This window comes from Columba livia, chromosome 6 (assembly GCF_036013475.1).
Source record: "Columba livia isolate bColLiv1 breed racing homer chromosome 6, bColLiv1.pat.W.v2, whole genome shotgun sequence".
In the NCBI taxonomy this organism is placed as follows: domain Eukaryota; kingdom Metazoa; phylum Chordata; class Aves; order Columbiformes; family Columbidae; genus Columba; species Columba livia.
This window is the reverse complement of record NC_088607.1, coordinates 23,117,379-23,128,975: the sequence shown is the minus strand read 5'-3', so window position 1 is coordinate 23,128,975 and position 11,597 is coordinate 23,117,379. Positions and strand designations below refer to the sequence as shown.

Genomic DNA, 11,597 nt, shown 5'->3' with positions numbered 1-11,597 from the left:
CTATTTAGAGTTTAGATAGGGCATTTAGGAGCATGCCAGGTAAGCTCCCTTTCATGTTTTATATATTTAAATGGAGCACAATTTATGTTTAGATGATGACATTTCTAAGACATATCAGTGACGATGCAAAGCTGATTAAACTTTTCCTTATACAGCAGCATAAGCTTGTTCTCTCTGTAAACTAAGTGCTCCCAGGTCCCTGTGAGGTTCCAAACCATACATTCAGTCAGGACACAGGCTGAGAAACTCACGTTCAGAATTAAGGAAGGGCAGGATACTGGAGAGTCTTTGTTTCCCTGAGCTGTTTGGATTACAGATTAACAGGTGCTAACTTTTAACTTCGCTTCAGATAAAGAACGGGAACTAAAGCCATTCAGGAGTCAAAATTTCAAATACTGGGACAAAAAATGATGCAGTCTGAAAAAAGGAGGGGGGACCCATCTGAACACTGGCAGCAAGCCACTAAGAAAAGAAATGAGCATATATTTTCTGTTGGTAACTTTGGTAACATCACTAGGGTAAACATGGCCAGAGATGACCATTCTGAATTTCTGAAATCAGTGCAGATAAAACAGCACTTTTATGAACCAGCACCTGCAGGAAAGCCCTGTGTTTGTGTAGACACAACAATGCCTACTAAAAGCTACCAAGCTTCTAGTGTACCTTTTTCAACTGGAGAAACATCCATCAAGTCATGACTCACCCTCCAGTTCCGCTCCATGTCAGCAAACAGCATCTTTCAGTTATGGTAATTTTACAAGGTCTCGTTTTCAGCTGTAACTGATAACGTCCCAAGCTGAAGTCTGAGTAGCTGGTGCTACTGTCTGCTGTCGCACCCTGGAAACGCTGCAAGATTTCAGAACTGACACCATTACTGACACACCATGTAATCCAGGCAAATCCTATTTCAAGTTTCCAGCACCTTGCATGGTGCTATCAGAACAGATGACCATCAGGTCTCTGGAAAAGCTCCCGGTTTTCCCCCACTGGACCACAGCTTCCAGTAAGTTCTTTAATGACTAGATTTATGGGCACAAAAGACAGAAAAAACTTGCTTTAATCTTCTCCTGTTAGAGGAACTTTGCTCTTTTTTCATGTTCAGAATATGTAAAAACGACTGTTCTTTCACTTAAGTATTTCCGCTGCTTTAGCTTTTTGCTCTTCTTGTCGCAGTGTTATCCACTGCTCCGTTATCATTAATAATCACAAGCTGACATTTGTACAAATGCATTTTTATTGTTTTCACAGAACCAAAGAAAGGCTGAAAACATTAGACTATACAATACATTTTGGCTTATAAACAAAGTTTTATAGTGGTAAAACATTTTTAAGTGACATTCATGGTCTTTTTCAAATTTTCACTGCATTTTCGGTCTGTAGACCAATAGTGTTCAAAAAAGCAGTAATTGCATAAGGTGGACAAGTATCTCAGCTTCTACAAAACAGTTCGAGAACTTATAGCAAACATTCTGGAAGAGTATCAAAGGCAACCATGATTCGTAACTTCCCTGCAAACATTCCTCAATGAACAAAAAGTGATCTTTGGCATAAACAATTATGTATTAAAGGCATTAGTAATATTGCATTAATATCAGTCAAGCAACTAAACAGTGATGCTAAAAAACAACAAAACACCTCACAGAGAAGCCTGAAGGGGGGTGGGGGAGAGGAAATGTGAGGAGCACTGAAAAGTAATACAGGAAGACTATTTGGAAAATCCCTTAGAAATAACCCCTACCTATTCAGTGTTATTTACTATTAAATAGAAATTACTACAATACAATTATGTTAAAAATCTGGTATAAACCAATCAAATGCAAGACATTCAGGTTAAGGCTCTGGCACCCCTTCCTTCCTCTTCCTGTTGCAGGTAAATTGCAGGAAGAGAGCACTACGGAGAGATCTGAAGTACCACGTATTTTGCAATACCCAGACACCAGGAGTGAATTAAAGACAAAGGCGTGCTTGCTCTTGCCAAGGTCAGTTTGAGGCAGATGTACAATCGGTTTAACTTCCCTTTTTAGATAACAGTGCAATGAAGGGCGGAGGGTGGAGGGGAGAAAGTCCAGCTGTGGAGTAACTGTTGCAGACAGGTAAAGGACAGCTGACCGCGACAGGTCAAGGGCAGCTGACCACGCTGTGTGTCTCTTTGAGCTGTTAAGACTGAGCAGTTTTTCCACAAGGGCACTTATACTAAAGGTGGCTTAATTGTGCAACAATTCTCAGCAAATTAGGAGGGCATCTTGAGGTCAGTGCTGATCCGGGCAGAAGTGTGCAAGTGTTCCTTGCCCGTGAGCAGAGACTCATTCTAAAACAATCCTTCTCCTTTATGCCAAAAGATACTATGGAGTAATTAAATGAATGTGTACATATATATATATAAGGCATGTTCAACTATGGAAGGATAAAAGTATCCCAAGACTATTTTGGTAATAGGGTTGGGGGGATTTTGTGGGTTATTGTTGTGACTTCGTTGTTTGTTTTGTCTGTTTTTTAAAAGATACAGTTGGTTCAATTCAGTATTAGAACTTGAAAAAAAAGATTTTGAGCCTCCAAACTCACAATGTCAAAACCAGTAAAAATATCCTAATTAATTCAGCATTAGGAAGCACCATTTGCTGGTAGCCAGACTACTGAAAAAGGGTTCAAAAAGCTTATGCATTGTTGGAAAGAAGGGCAGTGAGACATGAGGTCTTTTAAAATTTGATGTCTTCATCTTTTAATTTCCACCTTGAGTGGCTGGAATGACACTAGAGGGCAAGAAAAGGAAAAAAAAAGAATAATTGCATGTGCTCATCTTGTTTTCAAAAGGAAAGAGCCAGCATGTGGCATTTTCTGGTCCTGGACATGCAGCCAGCTGAAGAGAACCAGGATTTTTCAGCTCAATACGTTACTGAGTTGAGCAAGGAAAGAGTTCCGTGATTGAAGGTCTCCAGCTGCTGAGGCTCAAGCCTTCGGCAATGTGCCCCTAACATGCACTGCAAAGCATTTCAGTACAGTACACAAGGTCTGGAACGCCTACCTCCAGGCTCTCAAAGACAGCTCCAGTTTTTGTTGCAGTACTATTGCCAGGCAAAAAGAAAAAGAATTTTGGACGTGGAATTTTCATCTTCAATTTACAACAGTTCTGTTGCCCCCTGATTTTAATTAAAAACCCCAGACCTTCCATCATTTCTGCATGGTTTAAGAACAGCCAGCTGAACTCCTGTTGAAGAGTTGAATGTCTCTACATCAATGATTGTCCCTAAAAAACTGCCAAGTAATCCATAGTGTCCTAGACTTTCAACACTAGCTTAAAGTGAGGTCCATGTTTTATGTCATGACATGGAAACTACTGGAACATACAGTGCATAAAATGAAATGTGCTTCTGGGAGTACAGAATTCATGAAGAGAATTTTCAAAAGAAAAAAAATATAAGAACTATCAACTGTTGGAAGCAATTTTGAGGTGTTTGATACCAAATGTGTTCTGAAGACATTTGAAATGCATTGTTTTATAATTCATGCCCTTAGAATGGGGCATTAGCATACGCTAATCTTCAACTCATGTAAACTGCACATTTTGCTGTTGATATATCTTTTCTGTTTCCAAAAAAAGGCATTTTATGTTACAGAATACTTAACATGGAAAGTGTTTACTGATACCATGGGGTCTTTCTGACCCAGCGAAGAGTGAATCCAGCATCTGTTCTTATTTTAATGGATGCTGCTTCAGCTTCCCTCACAGTTTCCTTCACAGACTGCATGAGATTCTGGGCATTATGAACCAACATCTCAGTTGCCTGTCAAGAAAATGAAACATTTCCAATGTATTAGTAAATACCACACTCAGGACAGTAGCATGGAAGCCCACTGTGCGTGAGGAGTCCCAGTGCAAGCGTTAAGGCAGGCGATTGCTCACTTAAATGAAACAGCTCGCCAGTGGAAACGAGCGTTATGCTGACTCCCAGCAAGCCTCTCCCACCTCCCACCGTATATTTGTGCAGACTCTGGAGGACAGCTGCGTGTCTCCGAGCAGAGCTACCTCCGGGCAGCCCGAGCCGCGGGGTTCCCACAGGAACGGAGCCCTGGGGACCCCGGCACCCGCGCTGCCGGCCCAGCCCCGGGGGCTGCGGGACAACGCTCCCCCGCGCCAGCAGAGGGCGCTGCCGGCAGCCCGCGCCGCTCGGTGCGGAGCTCCCAGCCGGGGCCAGACCGTGGGAACCGGGGCGGCGCCGCGCTCGGGAGCGGCTGCGCTCCTCACACGGCAGCTCTTGAGCCGGGACCAACCTGCCAGGCTACCGCTGTGCCACATGGCCGCTGAGGTGCGCTCCAAATGCCGAGTGCCCTGAACACCGCCGATATTGCACGTTGTATACTTTTCCACATAAAACTGCTCAACAATGCCACGCTACCAGCAATTTTTACACCTCTTACCTGTTCTGACTCTTCATCACTGATATTAGTTCTGCCCAGCATGGTGGCTTTGACAGTGGAAAGAATTTTCAGTTGTGTGCTGATGGTTGGGATTCGCTCACAGACCTGAGGAACAGGGATTAAATAAAACACTTCACATTGTAAACAGAACAAATCCATTATCTATTATATTTCCAGGTAAGTTATTAGATTTTGTTTTACTATTACATAAGGAATAAGCATAGAAGGAATCTTACAACCATCACAACTTTTTAACAAATACTGGTAGGATACCTAAATCTTATTTTACTTGCTTTGGGAATTTTTGGGATGGAGCCAAAATTTTTCCGTTCCTCTGGGTATTTCTCAAGGGTCTGCTCAGTTAGGAATGCGATGATGTATATTTGGCCGAGACTGAAAAACTAGAAGTGTTATATTTCCACTACTCTTCTTCAACACAAAGGAATGAGTAGATGAAACACAAAACAAAGCAGGCTTAGGGCAGGACTGTGTTCACAGCACAGTATTTTTTAAAACCACTTTGGACACTTCCACCTTCCACTCATCTGTAAACAAAGCCAGACTTTACAGAATGTGTATGACCATAGGATCTAAAAGCAGACCTAGAACTTGACAAAGCTTTACAAGCCAAAGAAAGATGCACATGATTTACTGCCACAACTCTGTACTCACACTAAGAGAGGAATAGAGAAAAAAAAAAAAGTATTTGAGTAATTTACAGAGGAAGTCATTACCTGCAAGAGGTTTGTTCTGATGCGCTTGTCAGTGCACTGCTTCGCCACCTCTTTGGCTAACCGAGTGACCTCATCTGATGCCTTAGCAATATCCTTTGCACACTGAATAAGGGCACGCTTGTTTCCACTGCCTCCTCTCACCAGGCGCGACATCTCCGCCATTAGCAGTGCCATTCGTTTAGCAGCAGCAATGATGTCATTACCCTGAAGAGAACAACATGAGTTAGTGTTCGTGCCAGGACAGAAGCTTCACAGAAGCCACGACTGAACAGCAGTCTACATTTTGGTAGCAACCCTTTTAAGAAGGATGGAAGAACCATTTGTGAACACAGAAGAGGTTTCTTCAAGGAACAGGGAAGATCTGTACTAATTGTATGTTTCTGACATTTTTCTTCCTAACACTCAGGAAAAAAGTTTACTTCAAAACTGGAAAAGAAGTGGTAAAGAAAAATGTTAGTTTGTCCATGGAATGAGAGTTACTGCTCTGCTGGCTAGGTTAAGATAAAACATGTTATTAGCATTTGAAATTCCAGATTTCCCCAAAAAAGGCCTTTTTTAAATTTAAAAAAGTGTGCTAAATAGCTTGTTAAACCAAATAGCACTGATTAAGTTAAATGGTGTAGTCGTAACAGATGAGCATAAAATTTTCAGTGGCATCTGAAGTTGTTAAAGCATCAGCTATGCTGCTAAAGGATAAACGAAAGAGAATCCGTGACATAAAACTTTTGTCACTGGTAACGTGGAAATGAGATGCAACTATTACCTTTTTTTAAAAAAAGTTATTCCTTGAAAATAAATCTTCTTTTGTGACAAAATCTTTCCCTTACAGATGAAGCTTCCAACAGATAAGAACTCAATAGTTCAAAAGATAATCTAGTGATATTTCTTACATCAAAATCCATATTTCTTTTATTAAGTCCATCAAAATTACAGTCACAGAAATACTTCTGAGAAATATTTGAAACATGCGAATTAAGTATGACCAGGCAAAACCATTTCTTAGATACTGTTCCCGAGAGAAACCTAGTGCAAGAAAAAGCAGACCTAGATGATCGGTTGTTAGTCTGTTAGTATATTTAGAGTCACCTCTGTAGAAAGTTGTTAGAAGTGAACTATTGATGCCATGAAGCATTCCTCTTGTGTGGATGACATATTAGCAGAGTGAGTTTAAGTATTAGCACAGTCTTTCCTCAGTATAATTCCACAATTAATGACCAATAAAGTTTGGAGCAAAGAGTACACAGCAGAACCAAACTCAGCACATGTGATCTCAGTCCCTGTGCACAAACTTCCATGACTCACTATCAGCGAATTCAAGAAGATATCCCAAGATACTTTACAGATACAGGTGACACAAAAAGCTTAACTACTTGTTACCGTGACCTAATAGCTAAACAGTTTGCTAGTATAACCAGTTAGGATGCAAATGACATAACACAAAGCTTTTCCATGTTTTCACGTAGGAGGATCAAGAAATTAGGACCAGTGTCATTTACGAAGCTCTCTAACAAGTTATCCAAGCATCAGAATCTGAAAAGGACAAGAACATTTTTAAAGCCCTTTTTATTAAAATAATGTAGTGCATCTATCTATGTAAATATATATACACACACATATACATACACACGCCCCCCTAGCCTTTGTTTGTTATGGGTCACCAACCTTGATTTTCGCAGCATGCTATAAAAAGTGACCAGTCTTGCAAACATTTGTGTTTAGACAGAAGAGACAGGCTACTTGTGAGTGTCTGACCCTCAGGTTAGATTTCCACTGTTTCATGTAAGCACAATCTCAACTCAGCAGCTAACAGCATTCAGTGCAGCTTCCTCAAAGAATTCTCTCAAGCCCAGCATTTGCAACACGGCCAAGTGCAAGCCAGCAACAGTCAGTCCTCTTGGATAAACTCTGCCACACAAAGCCATTCCTCGTTGGAAGGTGTTCTGATGGCAGCAATGGAGGCAAAGCACAATACACACATTAAATGACTTGTTGAATGCTGTATGCTCTGCTGTATCTGGAAGTCATTAAGAAACCATTAATGATGGCTTTCCAGGTAGCCCAAATGAACAGAAAAAAGAACGCGGGGAGGGAAGACAACCCCTACTACAGTTTGGAAACTGCCATAACAAAGAACAGGCAGATGCAAAGGCAGAGGAAACCTTTACATATTAATAAGTGACCCAAATCAAGCTTCAATCCAGCACTGACAAACATATCTAGCAAACTTGTGAAGCCACTCTCAGTCCTTAAAATGAAGTGCAGACACACTTATTCATTCAGAATGGTGGGGCCCAGCAGGGATCAAGAGTGATGCAAATGTGTCAGCGTTCCAAATGGCTGGATGCACACGGATCAGTCCCCGGGGAGACTCAGGAGTACCTTACTAGACCACTTGGTTGCTTCCCGATGTAGAGACTGAGCAGCAGCCAGAATGGGCTGGTTAACAGGCTGATTGGTTGGCATTAACAGCAGCTCAGGCTCGTAATCATCTTCAGTGTCAGAGGGGAGAGTGAATTCAACATCTGCATCATCCTCATCATCTATATCTACAGACTCAGCCGCTTCATTAATCACAGTCACATCAGGCTTTGCAGGTGGCAGCAAGGGTGGAGAAACGGGACAGTTAGTACGAGAAGCAGAACTTGGTAAAAGAGCATGAACTGAGCTGCTTTAGTGACCAAAACCTCCTCTTGGTCTCTCAGAATCTGGACAAGACAACTCTAGGATCAGGTCAGAGGGAGCAGGGGAAGGAATACATGATGAGCGGAAGGAAACAAACATTTCACCTGTGAACCAAAGTTACCAAAAATATTAAGAAGTTACAACTCAGAGATGCAGAAACATTTTTCATCAGAGCATATACAGCTTCTACAGAGACTGACTTGCAGAACAACATTTTTCTGGCAAGACAACAGTGAAATGAATGGATTTTCTGTTTAGATGAAAGCCATTTTGACTGCATAGAAACAGGTACAGCAGCTGATGACCATGGTATTTGTGCAGGAGGAAAGCTTTGTATGGAAGCCCGTTCATATGTATGTGGTGGAAAGAGATAGCAGCAGGTTCACAGAAATACCATTGACACTGCTTGCTGTACAGGGTAAAAAAAGGTGGGGTAAAGGACACTGTAGAAGTGAATATTGACGTACCACATAACATGAAAAAGAACAAAATCAGGTTATGAAAAGAGGCGATACTGAATGTTATGAATGCTGAGAACATTACAGTTCTTAAAAAAAAACACTGAAAAAGAATTAGTAGAATAAGAGGATTATGAAATATGATACTGTTTTGCCACAACATGTTGTATCCACTACCCTAAAAAAAAAAGAGGATTCAAGCAAATATATTGTGTTAGGGCAGATCACAAGGAAGAGGTAACTGGTACAACAATACAGGCACTTAGGATACAGCAGCATTTCAATACAAAAACATTCTGTAAGTTTATTATTTCTTTGACTAAAGCCAAGCATGATAAAAGCCAAACTACCCTTACCAAAAACTATGCATTTTCAACTGTTTTGCTTAGATGGGGCCTTTTATAGAAAAACATCTACACCAACAAAAACACACAGAAGTTTTAGAAGGAAGTTGTAACTTTTATATAATGCCAAATCAACTCATCTTCATAAACAGCATCTATTTAAGTCTTAATCTAATGAAAAATTCCCAAATATCCCTCATTCTCTGATGTATTCAAATGAGGGGGGAAATCCAGGAAAGCTAAAGCAATAGCATGTTTTGTTTGTGCTCCATGAGAAAAATGGAGTACATAAAAGGCCAGAATCAACCCACTGAAGAAGAGTTTTTGTAAAGGAGAAAAAACAAAATTATTTTAAATCTTGGGAGAATGAAGAACGTTACCAAAAGTTCTTAGAGATTAAGTACTTGCCATCCCTCCTATAAGCATAACACATGGTAAAGTACCAGTAGATCAATGTAACTGGGCAAAAAAGCAGAAGAGAGCTGACCCACAGTCTACCATGACTTAATACGAGTAAGACGTTGTACTTGTCTTTCCATCTCTAACCCATATTCCTCACTAGCACTGTCCATCAATCCCTCTTACACCCAGTAGGTGACTTCAGAGGCTACAAAAGTGGTTTTAAAAAACTTCTTCCCCCAAAACATACTGGCAGAATAACTGCACTCTATTGCTAAAACAGACTACTAAAAATAATTAGAAGGACAAGTGCTAGGCTAACTTACTGGTTTGCTGGTCTCAAACTCCAGAAACAGCAATGAAAATAGTGTTTGATAATCTAAATGCAGTAAGCTTGACTTTGATAAACAAATATTTTAACAGTTGCACTATTTAATTTAGAATGTAATTTAGTACCTATATAGTAAAAGCATTTTATTGCCTACTGTGTATTGGTAAGTTGCTCATTTGGGGATTCAAACATCAAAACACTTGTAGGAAGCTGAAATTAAGGGGTTTTTTGCCTCAAAACTACCTTCTGAGATGACTGCTACGTGCCAGTACTATCTCTCTCACAATGTAAAACTGTATTGGTTATGTCCAGAAGTATGGGGGGGGAAATAGAGCTTTTTCACTTTATGGAAGAGACACTCAAACAGATTTGCAAGATGACTTTAGGATGTTATCTGTACTTCCAAAGCAGGTATCCCCTAAGCACAAAGCACTGAAACTGATTCTGTAAGCTGTTCAAGTTTATCTTCTCAGTGACCATTTAATTTGGCAGAGAAAAAGTGCAGATTTTAAAAGCCACACTCTGATCTTCAATTTATACCTGCAGAAGCCTAAATCTCAGAAGTTTACTCAGTTACTGCCAGAGGAAAAATGTAGTTCTCGGGGTGGGGGGTAAGCAAAAAAGTTACATTGGCAGTTATAAGACTGAGGAGTTCACACTGCTTCATCATAGCACTGAAATGGTGCAGAAATGAAGGCTTTTGGCCATAATAGAGAGTGTAACTCACTACAAAAAGAATGAGACCAGGCCATCTATATATGGTCACTTTTCCAATCATAAATGCACTGGATTAACTGCAAAGTAACTTGCAGCTCCTTCCATAATTAAGACAAACCAGCTCATAATTCCTGCAGCTGGTGTCTGCAACATCCATACAGACTTTCCACAGTCAAATAAAGCAATCAGCTTGTCAGCCTGGAAAAGGCATAAGTATTAGTGGTTCTCTAGGCAATAGTAGCATCAAAGCTCACAAACAGCTTAGCATACAAGTCACACTTGTGTTCACAGATGTATGTTAATAAAGCATTCTGGCAATTCTGAGTATTCAAATGGTTGATTCTAGTTCAGTCCGAACTTGAAAAGGTTCCTAATTCCTCCTACGGCAGTGTTTTTACTATTTGGTCTATAAAAGATTATTCTCTCATTGAGGCAACTGACTTTGGACCAAATACACTGATCCTAAAAACCTTTTTTTTTTGTCCTTTTAGCACAAAACATATAAAACAACTTCTTACCTTGCTAGACCATTTCCGGGCTTCATCATGCAACTGCCTAGCAGCCATCATCATTGGCTGATTAATAGCTTCTCCTGCTTTCTGCTCTGGGAACTCTTCATCCTTTTCTTCAGGTGGCGGAGGTCTGGGTGGGGGAACCTCACCTTCTGGAAGTGGTGGTTTTGGAGGAGCAAGCTCATCAGTCAGCTAAGAAAGGGAAAAACCTTTTTCAGTGCAATGAAGTAGTACACGGATTGGGTGAAGGATGGTGTCACGGCAAGACATAACTGCATAAGCTTGTGCCTTTTTCCCGTTTTTCAAGTGCTCCATGTTAGAAGAAAAAGCACATTTTAATCTCTTATTTTGAAAGCTGCACTGGTATTTTTTAGACTTAAAAGTGCTCGTATGCATGGCTGGCTAGACAGTGCATTTTTTTTCTAAGGAATAAAAATATACTCAAGTAATTTTAGTGTGCAATCCACACATTGTCTGTGACAACTGTGTATTGTATTACAAACTATGCTGCACTTACATGAAGCTGCTCAAGGTCAGGAGGAGGAGGGGGAAAGTCCGGTTCCTGAGGCTGGAAGGCTTCTCTAACTTTGGCCACAGCTCCCAGAATTCTGTATCCAGAATCCAAGAAACTCTTCTGCAAACCTGAACAAAAATTCCATTACCAGTTTAACAGCACTCTGTAATATTTAGAACTGCAACACTACGCCAAAAACCACTTCTGTAGCATACTGTGAGCCAAGTACACATATCTATGAAAAAAAAAAGGTTTAAAAACAACTAAAATGTTTACATTGGATTTACTATCATATGCAACATGCATAAAATAAAGCCTGGGTTGAATAACAGTCACTACAAATAGTCGAAGTAGAGCCCAGAATAACTTTCAGAATAAAAGAAATTAGGTTATATTTTCTCATATAAAGTAGTACTACTGATACCTAGTGACAAATACATCTTCTATAAATTATGAAATCATTAAATAAACCAGAATGCTGAATCCTTTT

General features: G+C 40.3%; 1 protein-coding gene across 5 annotated transcripts in view; it reads right to left on the bottom strand.

The window, feature by feature from the left end:
* Nucleotides 1-1,216: 1,216 nt before the first annotated feature.
* The window catches only part of VCL (vinculin), a 54,962-nt gene continuing 44,581 nt past the window's right edge, over nt 1,217-11,597 (bottom strand). For 2 of the 5 annotated variants that reach the window (XM_065067567.1, XM_065067566.1), the window contains exons 17-22: nt 11,111-11,235; nt 10,600-10,785; nt 7,530-7,736; nt 5,151-5,354; nt 4,417-4,521; nt 1,217-3,782 (exon numbers count right to left, since the gene is read on the bottom strand). In XM_065067567.1, the coding sequence (XP_064923639.1) occupies nt 3,636-3,782; nt 4,417-4,521; nt 5,151-5,354; nt 7,530-7,736; nt 10,600-10,785; nt 11,111-11,235 (974 nt within the window). In that variant the 3' untranslated portion in view covers nt 1,217-3,635. Of the gene's footprint in view, nt 3,783-4,416; nt 4,522-5,150; nt 5,355-6,451; nt 6,681-7,529; nt 7,737-10,599; nt 10,786-11,110; nt 11,236-11,597 lie in introns of those variants that run through there. The other 3 variants (XM_065067569.1, XM_065067568.1, XM_065067570.1) reach the window with 2 other exon arrangements.